This window comes from Puma concolor, chromosome E2 (assembly GCF_028749965.1).
Source record: "Puma concolor isolate L17-30 chromosome E2, mPumCon1.1.hap2, whole genome shotgun sequence".
Classification (NCBI taxonomy): domain Eukaryota; kingdom Metazoa; phylum Chordata; class Mammalia; order Carnivora; family Felidae; genus Puma; species Puma concolor.
Genome location: NC_141681.1, coordinates 46,759,030 through 46,782,733, shown reverse-complemented (window position 1 = coordinate 46,782,733; position 23,704 = coordinate 46,759,030). Strand labels below are relative to the sequence as shown.

Genomic DNA, 23,704 nt, shown 5'->3' with positions numbered 1-23,704 from the left:
TCCAGGCTTTGAGCTGTCAGCAGAGCCTGATGCGGGCCTCAAACCAATGAATAGTGAGATCATGACCTGAGCCAAAGTCGGACAGTTAAACGACTGAGCCTCCCAGGCACCCCGACAATCATGGCTTTAACCCAACCTTGCCATAAATGTCAACACCTGCCACATTGTGTCATATTTATTGTCCAGCAATGTGCTTGGGGCTGGGAAACCTCAGCCCTGCCACATTCCTCTTGTCCTCAGGGTTTCATATCCACTGGTGGTTCCTCTGGTGGAGGAGGTAGACCTCATGGAGGGCAGACCACATGGAATGATGGGATACAGAAGTTTTGGGGTGGATGCTGACAGAATGGCTCCCTGCCTGTTGGTTCCCCACTACTGTCCCTCCCCACTTTACACCGCCTGCCCACAGCAACCAGGAGACTGAGTACGGAGACAGCACTGACCTTGTGGACACTGGGGAAGTATGCAAGTCAGATACACTGGGGACGGGAAGGATGGGGTGGTTGGGTGAGAAAGGGTTAGGGCTTAGGTGTGCTGAAGTGTGGGGAGGGGCATTAAATCTTGAATTAGGGGACTGTAACCAACCCACCCTCCCTTCCTCATCCCCTACCCCTGGAGTTTAGCTCACTCAGTGTGGGGCACGTGGTCAACCTTGATGTTATTACTATCATTCATTTTTCCACTTAAACTTATACTGAGTGTCTACTTTGTGCTAGTGCTGTGCTGGGTGCCCTGAACACAGTTGGAAGAAGACAAAGCCTGGGCATCATGAGGTTGACAGTCCAGTGGGGAGGGGGGAATGATAAACCCAAACCAGAAACATTTAATATCAGGTCAGATAGTGGTACTTGCAATACAAATATAGTACAAAATAGTGATCCCAAGAAGTGTGTTACTCCACATATAATGGTGGAGATGGTGGTGGCAGGGGGTTCTCCAAAGAATAGAAAAGGACAGCAAGCTGCAGCATGGGCATTGGGGAAGCAGAGTACTCTCAGAGAACACAGCTGAGCAAAGGTCCAAAGTGGAACAAGCTTTCTTGATGCTTGAGCTGCTGACAAATAATAAAAATGCTGACCAGCTACAACTGCAGGCTCTCCAGACCGTATGCCCCTTTTATTATAGTTATAACTTTACACTATAAACATTAAATGTAAACATGTAAAAATATAAATAACTGAAGTGTGAAAGTCTGATATAAAAGTTACATAATTCAGTAATCATACATATTAGATATTATATAAATAAACATTTTAATATACAATAAATATAATGTGCTATATATTGTAAATATACATTACTAGAATAGTAATATGCACATATAAAATTATACAAACCTATATTTATAATCTAATATCTAATAATCTTTTATCAAATATAATTTAAATTATCACATGGTAAAACATACTTTTTTGAGATTCATCCATATTGTAACTTGTGTCAATAAATTATTCCTTCTTATGTGTAAGTAGTATCTCATTGTATGTCCTACAATGTATTGAATTATTCACCCACTACATTTGGGTTGTTTCCAATCTTTTGGCAAGTGAATATAGTTTCTGTCAACATTTGAGTCCATATATAATTATTCATTTCTCTAGGTTAAATACTGAGGAGAACTGCTAGTTCATAGTATATGGTATATGGTTAATTTTATAAAAACCTGCCAAATTTTTGTCCAGAGTGGATATATCATTTTACCTTCCCAACAGTAACGCATTAAAGTGTCCATTGCTCTGCATCCATGACAACTTTTGGTACTATTTAAAAAAAAATTATTTTAAGCCATTCTAAGCGTGTAGTAGTATCTCATCACGGTCTTAATTTGCATTTTCCTGACTAATGATGTTGAGCATCTTATCATCAGCTTATTTTCCACCTGTATCTCATACAACCATGTGGATGAATCTCAAATACATCACAAAATGAAAGATGTCAGACTCAAAAGGATACATACATATGTACATACAGATACCCATATATTTCTGTAACACCGTGGAAAAGGCAAAACTATAGAAACCAGAAACAGATCAAATTAGTGACTGCAAGAGGCTGGAAGTAGGGAGACTGCCTAAAAAGGGATAGGAAGGAATGCTGGGGAGTGAAGGAAATGTTCTCTGTCTTGACTGTGGTGTTAATTACATAATTGTCATTTGTCAAAACTCTCAGAATTCTACACTAAAAAGGGTGATTATCCACACCTCAATAAATCTGACTTTAAAAATATCTCAGTACTATAATATCATAATACATATAAAAGAGAAATAATTTGAATTAATTGACAAAAAAAATAACGTTTCCCTCTGTGAGGTTTGGGCACCGTTATGCAGATGTTGGTCAGATGCTGTGTCCATTTATAAATAGTAATGATATTAACAACAACAGGATACCCTAATTGGTAACCACTAGCCCTGCTCCCTTATTCAGCCCTGATTAAGTCACTTCATTCTCAATAATTCCATTTTACAGGTGAGGCAATTGAGGCTCAGGGGGAAGGTTTGCTGGACTGGCCCAGAATCCTCAGCAGATCAGTGTTGGCACCAGGATTTGAATCCACATCCACAGCTTTCTCTATTCTGGTTGCATCATGGGAATCCCAGCTGGTGGTCTCCTGGGCCCCTCAGATCCTCCCCAGCCCACTCTGGGTCACTAATTCCCCAGAGGGGCCTATGAGGCGAGGACCTCATCCTCATCCCTTCTCTCTCTTCCAGGTTTCTCGTCCATGTAAACAGTGGGGATGTGGAGAAGCAATGCTGGAGAACTTGGCAGTAGCCACACAGGGGCCTCATGAAGCAATATGGGCAATGGGGAACCAGCATTATGTTAGTGGAGACCAATGGGGAAAAGCAAACTACCAGGATTTAATGGAAGGTTTAATGGAAGGTTCACAGACACTCTTAATAGGTAATGGACATCAGCAGACTTTTTGCTGGTTATTAATGTAGGTACTATAGAGGGGGATAGTGGAGGCTCCAAAATGCAGATGGATAATGTGGAGTTTATGGTGCATTATCAGTCATTGCCCTTACTTGTGTGGAGGGAAGCTGGTTAATGACACCAGTGTTCAGAGAAGGTATTGAGGGCATCACCACATGCTGGGTTGGGGACAGTTACAAACACTGCTAGATGGGGAAATGGGAGATCATTAGTCACCATTGTTGCAATGGACAAGTAATGAAGGGGGATCACAAAGCATCCTACTAGAAGTGTAGTAAAAGTATCAGAAGGTATTATTAATAGTTGGACTAGGTGGGGTATATCACAGTTTCCTATTCTGAAGATTGTAGGAAGTGGTCATCAGTTACTACTTACGTGAAAAGTGGGAATAAATGGGGACTATGGAGATTACTAGGCTTTGTCACAAGTGAAGTGACAGACATCATGCTGGAGGTTAGTTGTGGAGGAGATAATGACATCTCCAGGACACTATTTCCTGGAATTGAGGGGTGATAAACGTAGTACTGAGTGAAAGAGGGATAATGGGTGTACAAATACTATGCTGCAGTGGGGTAAGAAGTGTGGGGGGGGTGTCCTTCAGACACTCTCTTGAGGGGGTCAGCAAACACTGTCATAAATTGAGGCATAATGGTGGGTTGCAAGACATTTAGTGAAGCCCCAGATACAGTACTGAATGAGATAAAGGGGGTTAACAGTGGATCACCTACCATACATTGTTCTAAGATAGGAATAAGAGTATGGTGGATCATCAGATACTGTCAAAGGGTGAGATGAAGGGAGTTAGTGATGGATCAGACATCGATCCAAGGTGGAGTAATGGCACTACCAAATTTGGGTAAGAGGGTTCAGGAGTATTCCCAGCCTTGCCCCCTGACAAGGTTCTGTCCCCATCCTCAACCACAATGCTGTTGTTCACAAAGGCAACAGCACCTTGCACAACCCCATTACTTGCCACTCCCAGTTGTTACCAGTGGACTGACCTGGAGGAACCATTCTGCTCTTTCCAGTTTGGCTGCCCAACAGCTGAGTGTTCAGTCAGACCCTCTGCCTGCATTTGAGAGACCACTGCTGCCAGTCTTGGGTCAGACACCTAACTTCCCAGGAAGGTCTGCCCTGTTTGCTCTCAGCCTCTTCACTATTAGAGCTGTGGTCCTGTCGGGACATGAGGAGTGGGTCTGTAGGTGAGGGTCTGGGGTGGGGTATTTGGAGCTGCGAATTTCACAATCATGGTAGGAAATCCTGAACACCAAGCATCTATGTGGGATTTCCTGTCTCAGTTTTCCCTTCTTTAAATTGGCTGGCATCAGGCAAAAGGTTTATAATAATGTTTCAGCTTTGGGGAAAGGAGGCAGAGGCCAGGTAAAAACAAGCTGAAAAAGCCTGGTGTTTTAGGCAAGTTGGTTCTCCCCATTGCAGCATCGTATGCTGCAATACAGAAAAGATTAAAGGAAAGTTGTGATGAGCAGGGTCAACACTTCACAGTGTGCATTCATGGAATGTCTGTTGTTGTCAGGCACGGGTCAAGGTTCACAGTGGTGAACAAAACAGAAAAACATTCTAACGTAGGAGCCACAGACAAGTAAAATATACAGGGCATCATGGCAACAAATGCTATGGAGAAGGATAAAGGATAGAGGGGAGAGGGTCAAAATTTTAAACCAGGCAGGAAAGCACAGGGAAAGCCTCTGTGAAGAGGTGCCATTGGAAGACATGAAGGAGCTAACCACACAGATATGAGTGCTGTAGATGCAAAGGCTCTGAGGCAGGACCTGAACTGATGTGTTTGAGGCATATGGGGAGAAGGTGCTTGTGGAGTCCATGGCATAAAGATGGGGCACAGAGAAGACTTGAACAAATGTTGAGGTGTGTTTTAATATGAGTTTCTAATTTGTTATTATTATAAATGTCAGGGCATTAAGGCAGACAAATAAGCTGGAAGAACTATGACAGCAAAAGGGAGATGGAGATGAAAAGTTGACCAAAATGACCTGAAAATTCTTTTCAGAAGCTTTCCTGAGGGTAGTGGAGGTTCACAAAACACTATGTTGGGAGCTAAATGAGATAATGGTAGTCAGCAGACATTAGTATTTAGCACTAATGCAATTATGTGGTGTCAGAAGACAATATTCTAGGAACTAATGAGGGTCAAATACACTTTAGTGGTAGAGATGATAAGGGGTGGGGTTACAAGTCATGATGCTAGAGGATAATGGGTCAACATACACTCGGAGGTTTGTGTCTGCATACATAAAGAACTTTTTTACTGAGTTATCTCTTTCTTGATGGAAATACTCAATGGGGGACCGGACACACACAACCATGTTAGATTCAGCAGAAGAATGAGAAAACACCCCAAACGGTGTTAGATAATGTGTTCTGCAGCAAACATCTCACAGAACTTAGGATCTGTCACTATCATATACATTATGTTGTTGTACCATTCAACCTGTTGGTAATCTGCCTATTCCACAGTAAACAGGATTATCATTAACATGACTTAATATAACCTCTCCTATGCAGAATCTGGTAACAATGTCCCATCATATTTTTATGAGAAGCCTTCTATCAATTTTCCTAGTATGAACACTTCAAGGTTTAATGAAGGTGGTGTTAATGTGGGAAGGGCCCCCTTCATTCAGGGCCCTATTCTTTACAATAATGTGAGACACTTTGATGGGGTATTTCTACTTATAATATGCATATTTTTCTGCTAACAAATTTAATGATATACAATCAGACCTGATCTCACTGAGGTTTTCTCACACTGTTTTTCTCAAGTGTGAATACTCTGATGGACATTGAGCACAGATTTCTGGACGAAGCCTTTCCCACAGACTACACACTTATAGGGTTTGTCTCCAGTGTGTGTTGTCTGATGTTTATTCAAATTTGACCTGTCTGTGAAAGCCTTCCCACACTCAGCACATACATAAGGCTTTTCTCCTGTGTGAATTCGCTGATGCACTTGGAGTTGTGATTTCTTAGTGAAAGATTTGCCACAGTCACTGCATTCATAAGGCTTCTCTCCAGTGTGGATTCTATGATGTATAATCAACTCTGACTTCTGTCTGAAGGTCTTCCCACATTCAGAACAGATGTAGGGCTTTTCTCCTGTATGGGTTTTTTGGTGTTTACTGAGATTTGATCTGCCACTAAAGGCTTTCCCACACACAGCACACACATACGGTTTTTCTCCCGTGTGAATTGGTTGATGCACCAGGAGCTGAGATTTGGACGTGAAGGATTTCCCACAATCACTGCATTCATAAGGTTTCTCTCCAGTATGAATCCTCTGATGAGTAATGAAGTTTGACTTCCGGATGAAAGCTCTACCACACTCACCACATACATAAGGTTTCTCTCCTGTATGAATTTTCTGATGCACAATAAGTATTGATTTCTGGTTGAAGGCTTTCCCACATTCATGGCATTCATACTGTCTTTCTCCGGTATGAATTTTCTGGTGTATATTGAGGTGTGACTTTTGGGTAAAGGCTTTTCCACAGGTACCACATTCATAAGGTTTTTCTCCAGTATGAATTCTCTGGTGTGTAATCAAATCTGACCTTTGTGTGAAGGCCTTTCCACATTTAGGACATATATAGGATTTCTCTCCTGTATGAGTTTTCTGATGCGTAATGAGATTTGACCTGTTGGTGAATGCCTTCCCACATTTAGCGCACATATAAGGCTTCTCTCCTGTGTGAATTCGTTTATGTACATGGAGTTGTGACTTGGAAGTAAAGGATTTCCCACAGTGGCCACATTTATAAGGTTTCTCTCCAGTATGAATTATTTGATGTGCAATCAAGTGAGCCTTCTGGATAAAGGCTAGTCCACATTTCATGCATACGTAAGATTTTTCTCCTGTATGAATTCTCTGATGCACTGTGAGTGCTGACTTCTGAGTAAAGGCTTTTCCACAATCACTGCATTCATAAGGTTTTTCCCCAGTGTGAATTCTCTGATGTATAATCAGTTCTGACCTGTACGTAAAGGCCTTACCACATTCAGTACATATGGACGATTTCTCTCTAATTTGAACTTTCTTATGTGTAATGAGATTGGAACTATTGTTGAAGATCTTCCCATATTCAGTATATATAAAGGGTTTCATTCTTGTGTGAATTCGTTGATGTACCTGGAGTTGTGACTTAGAAATGAAGGACTTCCCACAGTTATTGCATTCATATGGTTTTTCTCCAGTATGGATTCTTCGGTGTGCAATCAAGTGTGTCTTCTGTATGAAGGCCTGTCCACATTCAATACATATATAAGATCTCTCACCTGTGTGAATCTTCTGATGCATCTTGAGCGTGGACTTTTGTGTAAATGCTTTGCCACAATCACTGCATTCATGGTGTCTCTCTCCAGTATGAATTTTCTGGTGTATACTGAGATCAGAGTTGTAAGAGAAGCCTTTTCCACATTCACTGCATTCATAAAGTTTTTCTCCAGTATGAATTCTTTGATGCCTTAAGAGAGAAGATACTTGGAAAAAAGCTTTTCCACATTCACTGCACTTATAGGGCTTCTCTCTAGTATGGGTTCTCTGATGTGTAATGAATTCTGGCTTCTTTACAAAAGCTTTCCCACAGTCAATGCACACATAGAGTTTTTCTCCTGTATGAACTTTCATATGTACCCTCAGCTGTGACTTCTGGGTGAAGATCTTTCCAAATTCAGCACATTCATAAGATTTCTCCCCAGTATGAATTTTTTGATGTTGAGAGGGTGCTTGTTTATAGCTGAGGATATTTCCACATTGATTATGGTCCCATAACTTCTCTCCTGTTGGAGAACACTCAGGGTCAGTAGAGGAAGAAATTTTACCATATTCAGTAATCTTATTCATGTTCTTTGATGCACTGTTTCTATAATGACTGTGTAAATCTAAATTATGCTTCAAAGCGTTTCCAAATGAATCACACTGAGGGGCTCTTTTGGGGGAGAGAATGTTTTGGCTCACATGGATTATTTTTCTAATGTCCTTATATTCATAATCCTTCTTTGCAGTCAGTATTTTCTTGATGAAAACAACATCGCTTAAAGATTTGTTTTCTCTTTGCTGATAGCTTTCTGTCTGGTCATCAATCTGCCACAATTCTTCTAGAATGAAATACAACAAAATATCACTTGTAGCATCGCCTTCCTTCTCAATGTAGAAAAGAAGCTTTTTCATGGATTCTCTGCTGTGAAGTCTGCAATCTAAACTCTCCTTCACAGAGGAGAATGATGGTTTAGCTGAAAGAGCAGCTAGCAGAGGCTAGAGGGGAGGGTCATATGGATCATCCAAGTTGAACACAGAGAAAAGGGTGAGGGTGACTCATCTGAGGAGGAGGCGGGTAACAGTGGTGATAGGAACATTCTGGGATACAATCAAATGATTAGAGGAAATAAACTTTATGAACATAATCCACCATGGACAGAAGTAGAAAAAGGCAAAACCCAAGCTATATAGCACAGTAACATTTATATAATAATACATACCCCAAGTCACTTTAAATTTTAAAAGAATATGCACGAATTAAAAAATATGTTTCCATCACATAAAACAGTTGCCTACAGTGAGAAGTGAGATGGGTGTGGGGAAAAGAAAGAAATGGGAATAAATCAAAAAACAAAATACAGGAGTCCCTTCCCTTATCGGAAGGGGACATGTTCCAAGACACTCAGTGGATGTCTGTCTGAATCCTCAGAGGTACCAAACCTGAATTTTTTTCTTATTCAGTGAAGAACGTTTTAGCTTTTCACTTAAAGGAAGCACTTTATGGCTTCTCTTTGGCATACCACAACTGCCACCATTACTACTCTTTTGCTCTGGGGCCACTGTTAAGTAAAATAAGGGTTACTTGAACAGAAGCACTGCAATATCATGACAGTCAATCTGACAAACGAGAAGGCTACTAAGTGACTAGTGGTCAGGTGGTATATACAGCGTGGATATGCCGGACAAAGGGATGATTCAACTCGTGGGCAGGATGGAGTGGGATGGCATAAGATTTCACAAAGCTACTCAGAAAGGCACACAATTTAAAGCTTATAAATTGTTTATTTCTGGAATTTCCCATTTAATATTTTCAGACCATGGCTGACTGTGGGTAATCAAAACCATAAAAAGTGAAACTGCAGTCATAGAGAATCTTTACCCAGACTGATAATGACAGTGTGTCCTGAATGAGGACCACAATTAAACTCAAATTTCATCACGTGAAGTATAGAAATAAAGCAATTACAAAAATCAGGCAATGAGGCAGAGAGACCCTAGTTAGTGTAACGTCAACCAATATTGGAAGGAAATAGCAGAAAAGTACTTCTAAAGGTTAAGTGACAATTACCCCCAAGTCATCAGTTAGGTGAAAGACATGGGGAACAAGGAAATAAGAAATCTTATGTCAGTGCCTATGGAGAAAATAGGAAGAGAGCCTGGATGGACATAATATTCTGAAGCATCCCATAGTAGAAAAAAAGAAATGATAGAGGACTATGGGAATGGGAGTGTGACATATAGTAAGTTTGAAAGAAAGCAGATCCATGAATGCCTGAATGCATAAAGAATCATAGACAATGGGGAAGACAGAAAGAAAGAAAAAAATCCTTAATGAGGCAGATTAGCATGTGATCCAGACTCCAAAAAGCCAAAGAAGATGGTTAGAAATGATGAAAGCATTTAGTTATTTGAGAGGCCAATGTCAAGGGTCCTCAAGCAGTAAATTAGAACAAAAAAATTAGAACCTTCCAAAACAGTCATCTTAATAGCATTTTAAAGATGCCAGTCTTTTTCAAGACAGCTGAGAGCTCCCCTTTCTCCCACCTGTCTGGTCATGCACACTCACCTGAACAGCTCTGATGTGGGCTCTCACCCTGCAATGCCCAGGGCTCCTTTCCTTGCTCCAACATGAAAACTTCTGGTTGGGGAACTTCATACCCTGTTTATGAGAAATGATAAAAGACTGGATCCAGCTAATTGTGTTTCAAAATGTAATCAATAGTCTTGTTCAATGAAGTTTTGTTCTTCTGGAATGTAACCATTTATTTCTTGGAACAGAGTAATGTTCAGAATGCCCAAGGGGATAAAGAACCCTAGACAAATCAAAGTCAAAAACATTACATACTTCAGGTATCTCACAGCATTCAGCAACTGAGAACAGAAATACTCTCACTGTGGATCTGAGTAACTGTGCTTACCTACTGAAAGCAGGTGACTGTAGGTCTCCAACATCACATCCCGGTACAAGTTTCTCTGAGCAAGGTCTAGATGCTGCCACTCCTCTCTGCTGAAATCTACAGCCACATCCCTGAAGGACACCGATCCCTGTAAGGGCACATTTCCAGTTCAATATGAATAGTTAGCTTTGGAGGATGGAGACTAGGAATATGGAATGTGGGTTTTGTTGTTATTAATTTATTTCCTCTTTTTAAAAACTCACCTCCCATTTCCCTAACATTTTATTATGGAAAATTTTGAACATACAGAAAATTTAAAAGAATTTGTAGAGTGAAAACCTGTTTCCCAACCACTTAGAATCTATCATTAACATTTTGCTCTATTTGTTTTATCATACATTTATCCATCCTTTTATCATCAATCCATCTCATTTTTATTCAGTTCAGAGTAAAGTGTAGATGCCAGTACACTTCATCCTAAATACATCAGAATGCAAATCATTTAACTAGAGTATAATGTTTGTTTACCTTTTTTAAGGTAAAATTTTCACACAATGAAATGTACAAATCCACAATGTACCATCTGAAGTTCTGATAAATGCCTACACCTGTGTAGTACAGAAACTTTTAAAAAATGGTATTTCATTCAGGGTGCATATTAAAATATCTAGTTTTACACAATCATTTTGTGGGAGAAAGAAATCTAAGAAGGAATTTCTGCTATTTATTCTATACTACAGTCAGTCAATTACTTATTTTTCAAAACTGAAGAATAGGCTCTCTCTTAGTCTTCTAGCAAGTGGATGAATGACCTATGATACAGTTTCTGAGCAATTTAGGACCAGCCATTATGCTAGTCCTAAGAACAAAGAAATGGATTATTTATGTTTCTAATCTTCCAGCAACTTAAAAGACCTAAGATTTAAAAGAAGGGAAAAAATAGACACAAGTTCACTTAAGTGTCAAAAAGTAAATCTCTCAAATGGAACAACACACTGAGGACCCAAAAAAGGAAAAAGTGTATTCGACATGGGGCAGTGAGTTTGTATTAGTTGAATTTAAGTTGAAATATGATAAGTGTAATAAAGAATGGGGGGTAAAGGAGGTCACTTCCCAGAGAAGACAGAAGCAAAGGTGAGGAGACAGGAAAATACATGATGAGTTTGGGGAACACCAATAATATATATATAATGGAGAGAAGTCTGCATGACATGTCAGGAAGGTGGTTATGGAAAAAACAGTTTGATCATAAAACAGGGATTTTTTTTACTTTTAGTAAAGGTGATTAAGGTAATCAGATTTATGTGAACTTTTTTCCATAGAAGATCCCTATTGCAGGATAACCAAATAAATGATGAAGGAAGTTTCTTACATAACAATTCTAGCAAATAAATGAAGTTGTTAGGGTAGAATTAGAATATCATAATTTTGTAATTCCTAATGAAATAATGAATTTATTCAGTAATCATTAATTTATTCAGTATTCACTAATTCAGTAAACAATTGCTTAACTGTTTCAGGTGAAAGACTGAAGAGAAGTTTACAATGATAGACCAGCTAATAACATCTACATTCAACAATCAATTTTAACATCACAAAAAGAGAGACAACCAAATATGTGCTTCCTGACATTATATAGTAATTGATTTCATTATACCATCTGTTAAGTATTCTTAACAAAGAAAAAGAAAAATCCAAGCTGAATCTCATTCAGCCTCTAAATCTAACAAATCATTCACAGGTAAAGTGGAAGTGAGAGAAACATATTGAACAATATTAAGACTGAAACGTAAGCGGGGCGCCTGGGTGGCGCAGTCGGTTAAGCGTCCGACTTCAGCCAGGTCACGATCTCGCGGTCCGTGAGTTCGAGCCCCGCGTCGGGCTCTGGGCTGATGGCTCGGAGCCTGGAGCCTGTTTCCGATTCTGTGTCTCCCTCTCTCTCTGCCCCTCCCCCGTTCATGCTCTGTCTCTCTCTGTCCCAAAAATAAATAAACATTGAAAAAAAAAAAAAATTTTTAAAAAAATAAAAAAAAAATAAAAAAAAAAAGACTGAAACGTAAGCTAAATCCAGAAGGCAGCAAATGACCCCTTTCTTCAAAAAATAAATTATAAGGGCGACTGGGTGGCTCAGTCAGTTAAGTGCCCAACTCTTGATTTTGGCTCAGGTCATGATCTTGCAGTTTGTGGGCTTGAACCCTGCATCAGGCTGTGCACTGACAGTACAAAGCCTGCTTGGGATTCTCTATCTCTCTCTCTCTGCCTCTCTCTCTCAAAATACATAAACTTTAATAAATAAATAAATTACAATAGAAAAAATAATAGGAGAGAAGCTTTTCTTTATTAAAAGAAACTTCAGAATCATACTAACCAAATGCAACTTGAGGACCTTGTTTGGCCCTTCATTAAAACAAACCAATACTAAAAAGATATTTATGATGGGTTTTAAAAACCTCAAATGATAACCAGGTATTAGATGATATCTAGGAATTACTGTTGTTTTAGATGTGATAAAGGCTTAGTGGTTATGTTAAACAAAAAGAAAGAAAAAAAGAATTCTCATCTCTTAAAGATGCATGTCAAATTATTTACAGATAAGATATGGTGTTTGGGATTTGCTTTAAAATAATCTAGCAGCTGAGGGAGTGGGGGGGGGTGGTTTTAGATGGAATTTAAATGGCAGAATATTGATGACTAATAAAGCTAGGTGGTAGGCACGAGAAATACAAGGGCTCCTGATACTACTCTCTTGACTTTTGTATATGTTTACTTTTTTCATAATAAAATGTTTTTTAAAAACATGATCCTCCATATTTAAAAAATTTCATCTGTAAATGCATAATTGAAGGAATGGCTATTTCTATCTAAAGTCATGAACATTTTAAAAAAGAATTATATAGACCTGAATACCCACACTTAGCAATTTATAGAAACAGTAGACAGGAAAAAATCAATGATATAGAAGAAACAAACAATAGGATCTAACTGAAATTTACAGAATATTCCAACTAACAACAGTGGAGTACACATTCTTTTCAAACACCTACAGAAGAGTGACCAAGACAGACCATAACCTAGACTGTGAAACAAACTTTAACAAATATAAAAGAATTAAAATAACACATAGCATCTCTGATCATAATGGAATGAAACCAAAAATCGGTAACAAAGACAACAGAAAAATCTGCAAAGGAATTATATTACAAAATAGTAACAAAAGCTATCCAGAAAGCCACAAAATATTTGGAAATGAAGTAACACATTTCTAAATAACTTCTAAATCACAGAGGAATTCTCAAAAGAAATTTAGAAAATACATAGAACTGAAAGTGAAAATATATCAAAATCTGTGGGATGCAGATAGAGCAATGCTGAAAGGGAAATTCATAGCACTAAATGTTTACATTAGAAAAGGGGAAACAATTTAAAAAATGGGCAGAGGATCTGAATAGATATTTTTCCAAAGACGTATAGAAGGCCAAAAGGTGATCAACATCACTAATCATCAGGGAAATGTATATTAAAACCATAATGAGATACCTTACACCTGTTAGAATGACTATTATCAAAAAACAAAACAAAACAAAAAATAAGAATTAACAAGTACAGATGAAGATGTGGAGAAAAGGGAACCCTTGTGCACTATAGGTAAAAATGCAAATTGGTGCAGGGGCGCCTGGGTGGCTCAGTCGGTTGGGCATCCGACTTCAGCTCAGGTCACGATCTCACGTTCCATGAGTTTGAGCCCCATGTCGGGCTCTGGGCTGATGGCTCAGAGCCTGGAGCCTGCTTCCGGTTCTGTGTCTCCCTCTCTCTCTGCCCCTCCCCCATTCATGCTCTGTTTCTCTCTGTCTCAAATATAAATAAACGTTAAAAAAAAAAATTTAAAAAAAATGCAAATTGGTGCAACCACTACAGAAAATAGTATGGAGGTTCCTCAAAAAATTAAAACTAGAACTACCATATGATCCAGCAATTCCATGTCTGGATATTCATCCAAAGGAAATGAAAACAAACTCAAAAAGATATATGCATCCCTCCATGTTTACTATAGTGTTATTTACAACAGCCAAGACATGGAAGCAACCTAAGTGTCCACCAGTGGATGAATGGATAAAGAAAATGTGGTATATATGTACAATGGAATACCATTTGGCCGTAAAAAAGGAGTCTTGCCATTTGCAACAGCATGGATGGACCTTGAGGATATTATGCTAAGAGAAATAAGTCAGAAAGAAGAACAATTACCATATGATCTCATTTATATGTGAAACTCAAAATAAAAAAAACCTAAAGTCACATATACACAGAACAGACTGGTAGTTACCAGAGGTGGGGAATGGTAGTGGGCAAAATGGGTGAAGGCAGTCAAAAGGTAAACTTTCAGTTATAAGATAAATATATCATGGGGCTATAATGTTACAGCATGGTGACTACAGTTAGTAATACTGTAATGTATACTGAATGTTGCTAAGAGTAAATCTTAAAAAATTTTCATCACACAAAAAATTGTAACTATGTACAGTAATGAATATTAACTAGACTTATTGTGGTGATGATTTCACAACATACAGAAACATTGTATTATGTTATATACCTGAAACTAATATAATATTTTATGTCAAGTATGTATCAGTTAAGAAAAAAGGAAAGGGGAAAATTGTTAAATCAAGAAACTAGAAAAAGAAGAGCAAAATAGACTCAAAGCAAGGAGAAGAAAGAAAAATAAAGAGCAGGTATCAATGAAATTAAAAACAAAAATTAAAAAAAACACAAGAAAAATCAATAAAATACAATGCAGTTATTTGAAAAAAATCAATAAAATTGATAAGCTCTGTTGACTGAGCTATTAGACTGGCAAAGATAAAAACAAGATACAAATCACCAATGTCAGTAGCAAAATAAGAAATACTGGGGCACCTGGGTGGCTCAGTCGGTTAAAGATCTGACTCTTGATTTTGGCTGAGGTCATGATCTCATGGTTTGTGACATCAAGCCCCAAGTGGGGCTCCATGCTGTCAGCTAGGAGTCTGGTTGGGATTCTCTCTTCCTCTCTCTCTACCCCTCCCCCACTTGTGCACATGCGCATGCTCTGTCTCAAAATAAATAAATAAATACTTTAAAAAAAAAGGAAAAGAAATATTATAGATGCAGCTGCCATTTAAAAGGAAATACAGAGAATATAAAAATTCTATGCTAATAGATCCAAAAACTTAGAAGAAATATATTACTTCTTCAAAAACCACAAACCAACAAAACACAACTATTAGGGAACAGAAAAGATGATCCTATAATCATGAAATTAAAGTCTTAATTTAAAAGCTCCTGAAAAAATAGGGGCGCCTTGGTGGCGCAGTTGGTTGAGCGTCCGACTTCAGCCAGGTCACGATCTCGCGGTCTGGGAGTTCGAGCCCCGCCTCAGGCTCTGGGCTGATGGCTGATGGCTCAGAGCCTGGAGCCTGTTTCTGATTCTGTGTCTCCCTCTCTCTCTCTGCCCCTCCCCCGTTCATGCTCTGTCTCTGTCCCAAAAATAAATAAACGTTGAAAAAAAAATTTTTTTTTAAATAAAAAAAAAAAAATAAAAAAATAAAAAATAAAAGCTCCTGAAAAAAAGAAATCTCCAGGCCCAGAATGCTTTATTAGAGAATTCAACTAAATATTTAAAGAAGAGTTAGCCTTATTTTTACAGTCTTATCCAGAAAACAAAAGAGAACACTTCCCAAATAATTTTGTGGGGCCAGCATTACCTTGATATCAAAATTAGACAAAGATAGTACAAAAAAGAAAACTACAGATCACTATCTCTCATGACCTTAGATGCAAACATCCTCAAAAAATATTACCAAATTACAACCAGTAATGAAAAAAAAAGAATTGTGCACCACCACTGTAGTATGTTTCGCAATGCCCTTTTAGGATCTATAATTGTTTCAAAATAAATAAAAAGTTTAAAAAAATATATTGAAGAAAGCGTATTCTTAAAACAGAACATTTGGAATAGACAAAAGTGGAAAATCAGTCATGAGACCCACTGCACAATTCATGTGAGAGAATATGAATTTCTTACTTAACTAAACTTAAGACTGGAGTAGTAAGGCTATAGAAGGAATTGATATTAAGAAGATAAAATTGACACCAGCTGTGAAGGTGAGAAAAAGGGACTCAAATAAATATTAGTTATTAGTTCAGTCCAATATCAGTTATTAGTTCAGTCCAACTGTAGATTTTGGTGTCACCGACGGATTTAAGGATTAGAGGAGGAGGCTGGGGGAACAAGACAAGAAATAATGATTTAAATTTTGTACATGTTGAAATTTAGGTGATAAGACATATATAAGGGTATATACTAAGTAGTTGAATAGAGAGATAGTATGGAGATAAAGATTCGGGAGTTGTATGTACAGAACAGGCCACTGAATTCAGGGGAGGGAATGAGCATAGAGGAAGGACAAGGGAATACAGAAGTATATCTCTCTCTTTGGGAAGTATATCTTAGATACCTGTGGCTTTAAAATTATGTTATTTGAAAGCTATCTTTTTTACTTCTTCATTTAATTGTGTTCAGAGATTATAGTCTGCTTCTTTATGATGTGTTGATTATGGGGCTTAAAACACTGTCGTTTCTTTGAAAATGTTCCCTATATACTTGCAAAAATACATGTGCTCCGATTTTTCTCTTTCACACACTGGCATAGTCATACCCTACATACACCAAAACCCCAGCCCCCAAACCCAACATCATCAGAATTAATGGCGAATAAAGAAGATGTTATATTAGTAGCTTTGACTCCTTACCAAAATGAGCTTCTTATAAACAGTTTGTCCAGGAAAAAATCTCCTCATTCAAAGATAATAATAAACATCTCCTGATGTACAAAGATACTATAAGTAAAAAGAATGAGAGAAAAAAAGAAGAAATTAAAAGGAACATGCTAGAAATAAATTGTCACATGACAGAAGAAAACACATTCACCATGATTTCAAGGAATTCACTAAAACAAACAAAAAACTACCTAAAATAAATAGGAATCTCAGAGTCCAAGGAAGAAATAATGGAAAAACAGGCTAAAGCAAATGGTTATTCAAGTTTTTGAAAAATAAACTGGCAGCACTCTGTAAAGAGGTGAAAAAGAAAAGCAACACAAAAATGGAGGTCTCTCTGAAAGCAGTAAAACACCACGTGAAAACACAAAAAGCGACAAGGAGAAGATTAAGACAACTGAGCAACGTGAAACTTTTAGAGGAAGATAGAAAAAAAATAGAATTTAATAAAAACATCTAATAAACAGAAGAATCCTTGAAGTGGAAACACAGAACTTTTATCATTTTTCACAGTATAAATTTAATAGATATTGTCTAAAACAAGAGAAAAGATTTAGTTCAAGACGTTAATGTGAAAGATCACACTAAAAGGGCCAACCATACAAAAAAGAAACCAAACCTTCCAAATTACTGAAAGGGACAAAGAAACAAAAGCAAGAATACAAGGTCTAAGGTGAAAGAGAACTATCTTTATCAAAAGTGTACATAAAATATATCTTTTCTAAATGCTATACAAAAAAAGTTCACAAGGACTCCGAGGACAGAAAAAGGATGAGCAAAAGTTGTATCTCAAAATGCCAACAGGAAGGAAACGAGCCTCCAATGAGATAGGGCTGAATTCTAGGGAAAAAATATTAAACATAACAAGAACATAATCCAAAATTAATTTCAGATGTCATTACTATCACTGCACAAATTTCATAGCATCCAAATTCATTCACAGAAACTACAGACAAATATAGACAAATATATTCATGGTGGGAAACTTAGTATCTCTCAGTTCCAACAGATAAAGTAAAAAATAAATAAACCACATTTGTAAAACTTCATAACTACATAAGATAGCTTATTGATAAGACAGCAAATTCTGTATCCTAAGACAGTCTTTTCAGGTGCCTATGTAACATTCAGAAATATTGAACATAAAATCTGACCACACACACGTACGCACTTTACACAAAACTTAACATTCCAAGAAGCAGAATAAAATCAGTGCAAATAAATCTCTCCAAAGCTGCAATCCTAATTTTATTAAAAATAGAATTACGTAGGGAAACAAAAATAATATAAAAACAGGGAGGGGGACAAAACAGAAGAGACTCATAAATATGGAGAACTGAGGGTTGCTGGAGAGGTTGTGGGAGGGGGGATGGGCTAAATGGGTAAGGGGCATTAAGGAATCTACTAATGAAATCATTGTTTCACTATATGCTAACTAATTTGGATATAAATTTTAAAAAATAAAAAATAAAATTAAAAAAAATAAAAAATAAAAAAACAGAATTACTTAACTAAAAATCTTAATATCTAAAAGTGAAAATGTGGAAAACAGTAATTAAAGATTTGGTGAGAAATTTACTATGCTTCTAGAAAGCCATCCATTTCATCTAGATTTTTACATTTATTTGCGTGACACAAATTATTTTTCTAAATTATCTCTCAATGCTGTTTTGCTATATATTTTGATATACAGTATTGTTATTATTGTTGTTTTAGATATTTTACTATCTTAACTTCTTTGATTTGGAGTTGACTACTAAATGAGAAAGTAGTGTCTGCTTCACATGTGTCCCTATGATAAGCCCTATTTGGCTACTGTTTTCATGTATTCTTGAATTCAGTTAATTAATACATCTGACTTCTGAATCTATGTTCATAATTTCCAGTTGTTTCTTTTTTTACTGTCCTTGATTAGTTTGGGCATCAAGTTTAAGGTAGTAAACAAAATAAAACAAATACCACAAACAAGGCTGGAAATATTTTTAGATACCATCTTTACCCAAACTTTGGCACACGGGTCAAATGTAAATCCCCATGAAGTTTACCACCACTTTTAACTGTGTGTTCAATAAACATTTTAATTTCTTGAAAGGCTTCTGAACCATTTGTATCCACCAATTTTGACATTTATTTTTTGTAAAGCTATATTCCTGTTGTTTATATGATTTTATATAATATTCATTCACAATTGTTTTAATCTTTTTTTTTTACAATGGTTTTAATCTTTGATGAAACAGTAACTGTCTCCCATGTTTTGTTACACTCTTTAAGTGTATCTTTACTCTGTTCTTGATTATCAGCGTGTAGAAGCCACTTATGCTTCTATCAGACATCTTCATCAATTAGTTTTGTTCTCCATGTGACTAATTTCTTCCCTTAACTGTTTTTTACTCCTTATTGTTACTTTATATTTATTGAGTTCTTTTTTTAAACTTCTTCAGTTTTAAGCGTTACTTATATCTTACGTCTTTTTCCCCCTAAACTTCAAGGATTCCTTAAAAAGGCATTTAAATCTATGATTTGCTCCTCTGTAGTTTAGCTTCACCACCAACTTTAAAATGTAGTTCTTTATTTAACTGAAATTCAACTCAAAGAATTTTCTAAGACACTTTATGGTTTTCCCTTTAAAGAATATTTATGTAGAAAAAAATGTTCAAAGTTTTCACATATAGGGGTTTCTTTTGCTAGCCTTTTACTTTTTTTTAAATTGTGGTAAAATGTACATAACAAAATTTACCATTTTAAAATGTATAGTTCAGTGATATTAAGTCTATTCCCAATTCCGTGCAAAAGTCTTTTACTTATTTCTAATTTAATGCTCTTGGTTAGAGAATAAAATCAATATTATAGAAAAGTTTCATATTTTTTATCTGCCAGGATTAATAAGTTTTTGGAAGTAGCTCATAAAAATGATCAACAGAGAACCAACATCTAAATTTCAGAAAGAGAATAGAGAAATATTTATGTGGGGAGAAGCAGTTTAAGAAGAAATAGAGAAATAGTTTCAACATCGTGCACAAAAATTATTTCTAATCAGGAAGTTTATCCTCAGCCAAAAGATCAATATAGCATGAGGACAGAATAAAAGACAGTTTTTGACATTTCACCTCTCCACTATCATACACTTGGTCTCTAGATGTGGAGACAATACCCATGTGTTTCTTATTCTTGGCAGAAAGATCAAGATTTGCTTCAGGGTAGTAGGAGAGTGTGGCTGCTTCCTGTGGCCCATCTGCCACTGCCCAGAGGCTCTGGTGACATATCAGAGGTATCTACTCCCAGGATGAATTCTTACCCCCGACATTCTTCCTTCTCACCTCATATGAACTGTCATATTCCTCTGGAACCAGGATCAGGGATTTTTGGGGAGAGGTCTGATTAGCTGACATCGTCCTGGTAGGTCTCAAACTTTATTCTCTCAGGAGCCTAAAGCCTGGTAGGCATCTGTAAATCCAAGCAGAGCTGCTGGGGGGAGGCAGGCTGGAGTCTGGAGAAAGATCTAACCCAGGGGCTCCCCAGAGACAACAAGAAACCTAGAAGACAATGTCCACATGGTCACATCCTCAATATTCATCACATAAACATTTCCTGCCAACACCACGGCACCAAGGTGAAGTTCCCTGAACTAGACACAGAGAGCAGAGGCTCTCAAACTTTAATGTGGATTCAAAACACTTCGAGGGCTTGTTAAGATACAGTAAAAACCCTCCACCTCACTCCCAGTTTCTGATTCAATAGGCCTAGGGTAGCAACTTTCTTAGTCCAGTCAGGCTGCTATAATGAAACACCACAGACTGGGCAGCCTATAGACACCTGAGATTTATTGATCACCGTTCTGGAGGCTGGAAAGTCCAAGATCAGGGCATCAGTGTGGTCACATTTTAGTGAGAGACCTCACTAAAGGTTCACAGCCAGCACCTTCTGTGTGGGATCTATTTTACAAGAGCACTAATCCCATTTGTGAGTAGTCCACCTTCGTGACCTAATCAGTTCCCAAAGATCTCACCTCCTTTTACGGTATTTCTGGATTTCAACATACAAATTTTGGGGGGACATAAACATTCAGACCATAGCAGGGCCCAAGAATTAGCATTTTGAAGTAGTCCCCAGGTCATGTTGATGTTGCTGGTCCAGGGACCACACTTTTGAGACCCACTGCTGGAGAATGTAAAGTTTAACAAAACCCGTGATGAGTACTGGTCAATGAGATACGGAGTAATATTCCTTAAGATTTGAACTGCAGCTCTGCTAACTTTCAGCTATGAGAATACGAACAAGTTACTTCCATTTTAGTTTCAAAAAAAAAATAGTTTCAAGTACCTATTTCAAGAGTTATAAAATTAAGGGCACCTGGGTGGCTCAGTCAGTTAAGCGTCCGACTCTTGATTTCGGCTCAGGTTATGATCTCATGGTTCATGAGATCAGCTCCGTGTCTGGCTCTGCACTGACAGCATGGAGCCTGCTTGGGATTCTCTCTCTCTCTCCCTCCCTCTCTCTGCCCCTCCTCTGCTCACTTTCTTTCTCTCTCAAAATAAATAAATAAACATTAAAAAAAAAAGGTTATAAAAATTAAATGAGATGATGCTTGTAAAGTATTCAACATCTCCCTGGCACGCAAGAGGCATACAATAAATATTGGCAATTACCATTCTCTATTAGATATTAAAACTTAAATATAAAAACAATGTAATCAAAACAGAGAAAACAATAGCTCAGACAGTACTGACTTATGTATGTAATAAAAATGGCATTCAACTGAGTGCGCACAGAACATTTATTGTATAAGTGGCACTGATATAATTGACCATCCACCTAGAAAAAAACAAACCAGATTGCCATCACACACTATATATTAGACTGAATTCCAGCAGAACTAAACATTTTAAGTATTTGTATTTAAAAAAATGAAATAAATTTTAGTAGTATATGTTTGTATCAACATTGTGGTGGGGTGGGAGGAATTTTTAGTACACATGTGAGAAAACCCAGATGCTGTAAAAGAAAAAAACCAGATGTTTCTGGTTAGATGGTATTTCCTAATTACATGTTAAAACATACTTTAAAAATAAAAATGAAGGGGCACCTGGGTAGCTCAGTCGGTTGAGCATCTGACTTTGGCTCGGGTCATGATCTCAGGATTGGTGAGTTTGAGCCCTGCATGACTCTCTGCTGTCAGCATGAAGTCTGCTTTGGATCCTCTGTCCCTGTTCTCTCTGCCCCTCCACTGCTCATGCTCTCTCTCTCTCTTTTCTCAAAAATAAATAAAAATTTTAAAGATATATAAATAAATAAAAATAAAAATGAAGAAATATGTATATTTTTTTCAAAATGTGAAAATAGATTATCTCTGAATTAAAAAAAAATCTAGCAATCAATATGGAAAAAAAAAAAGCCCTGGAAAAATAAAAACTGAACAGATATGAAAATTCACAGAAAAGGAAATTTAAATGGTAAGTAACCAAAAAGATACCATTTTACTAATAGGAAAATGCATTAGAGCAATTAGGTATAATTTCACTTCAGAATAGTAAAAACTTATTTTAAAAAAATCCAGTGCTGGAAATTGGGAAAATGACCCCTTTTATAAATTATTGGTGACAGCTTGAATTGTTACTGTATCTTTTTAGTTATTAGTCATATTTATTATTAAAAATAAACAACCGATCTTAATAGTTTCAAATATACAAAGCAGAAACTGACAGCAGAAAGGACAAGTGAACATATCACCTCCACGAGTTCACCTTTCTCTGTAATTAGTTAAGCAAACAAGATAAACTGTGAGACTATATATGAAACACAATAGAGGACACACATTGCTTTGATGTAATAGAAATGACATTTATGAAAACTGACCATGAACCAGACCGTAAAGCAACTTTTAAATTCGAGCATTACCCAGAGACATTATTTGAGATAGAGAATGCACTTCTAAATAACTCATGACTGAAAGAAAAAAATTACTAAAACTGAAGAAAAAAACAGTACTTAGATTTGAACAATAAAATGCTACACACCACAGCTTACTAATGCTTAGAAAGCGAGCTCATCATAGCCCTCACAGAGCCCCATAGCTGACGCCACAGATCAGTCACTGACCACAGACTCCCATCACTGAGCCGACAAATCCCACACTCATCTCAAGATCCCCATCATTGAACCAAGACACTCCTATCATTGCCCTCACCGCAACGGATGCCACAGACCCAGAAACCACCATCATTCACTCCACGGACAACACACCCGTCACGGACCCCCAGAATCCCTAAATCACGACCAACCAAATCACCTCAGAGACCTCTCGGAATTAAACTGCGGAGAAGCTCCAGACATCATCGGCGAAAAAGCATTCGAGGACCGCTTCCGCTTCCGGTTTGACCTTCGGCACCTCCTCTCACGGACAGTCGCTATCGCGCATGCTCTGAGTTACCTTGGAAGCCGCATATGCCAATAGCCAACATGGCGTAGTTTCCGTAAGAGACGCTGTCGGGCCGAGAACATGGCCTCGCCTAATGGTGCCTCTGAGCGCGAGCCGCCATCTTTGAGGCGTGTCCATTCCGTACGGCGGAGAAATAGGCCTCCCGCGCGTTTTCTCAGCGCGAGGCGGGGATTGCAACGTAGAATACAGGGGTGGGGCTCTGGTCGAGGTAGGCTACTGGGAGGAGAGAGGTGTTGGCTATGGTGTATGGTGCTCTGTGTCATATTTAGAAAAGCTAATTTGCCTTCCGGGATAAACCGCTCGGCTGAGAGTTAATTTTCTGCT

At 37.7% G+C, this 23,704-nt stretch overlaps 1 protein-coding gene and 1 long non-coding RNA gene across 2 annotated transcripts; one reads left to right on the top strand and one right to left on the bottom strand.

Annotated features, from left to right (window-relative positions):
• The first annotated feature begins 341 nt into the window (after nucleotides 1-341).
• LOC147573579 (uncharacterized) lies at nucleotides 342-11,834 on the top strand. Its single transcript, XR_015245158.1, has 3 exons — nucleotides 342-461; nucleotides 2,712-2,904; nucleotides 11,646-11,834. It is a non-coding gene; the product is annotated as an uncharacterized LOC147573579 (long non-coding RNA).
• Nucleotides 1,083-23,318, bottom strand: LOC112851012 (uncharacterized). Its single transcript, XM_025914527.2, has 5 exons — nucleotides 23,231-23,318; nucleotides 20,262-20,477; nucleotides 10,147-10,273; nucleotides 9,795-9,887; nucleotides 1,083-8,067 (listed from the first exon to the last, which is right to left on the bottom strand). Exons 2-5 carry the CDS (start codon nucleotides 20,331-20,333, stop codon nucleotides 5,732-5,734), a joined length of 2,628 nt encoding a protein of 875 aa, XP_025770312.2. The 5' UTR covers nucleotides 20,334-20,477; nucleotides 23,231-23,318; the 3' UTR covers nucleotides 1,083-5,731.
• Between the last annotated feature and the right edge of the window lie 386 nt (nucleotides 23,319-23,704).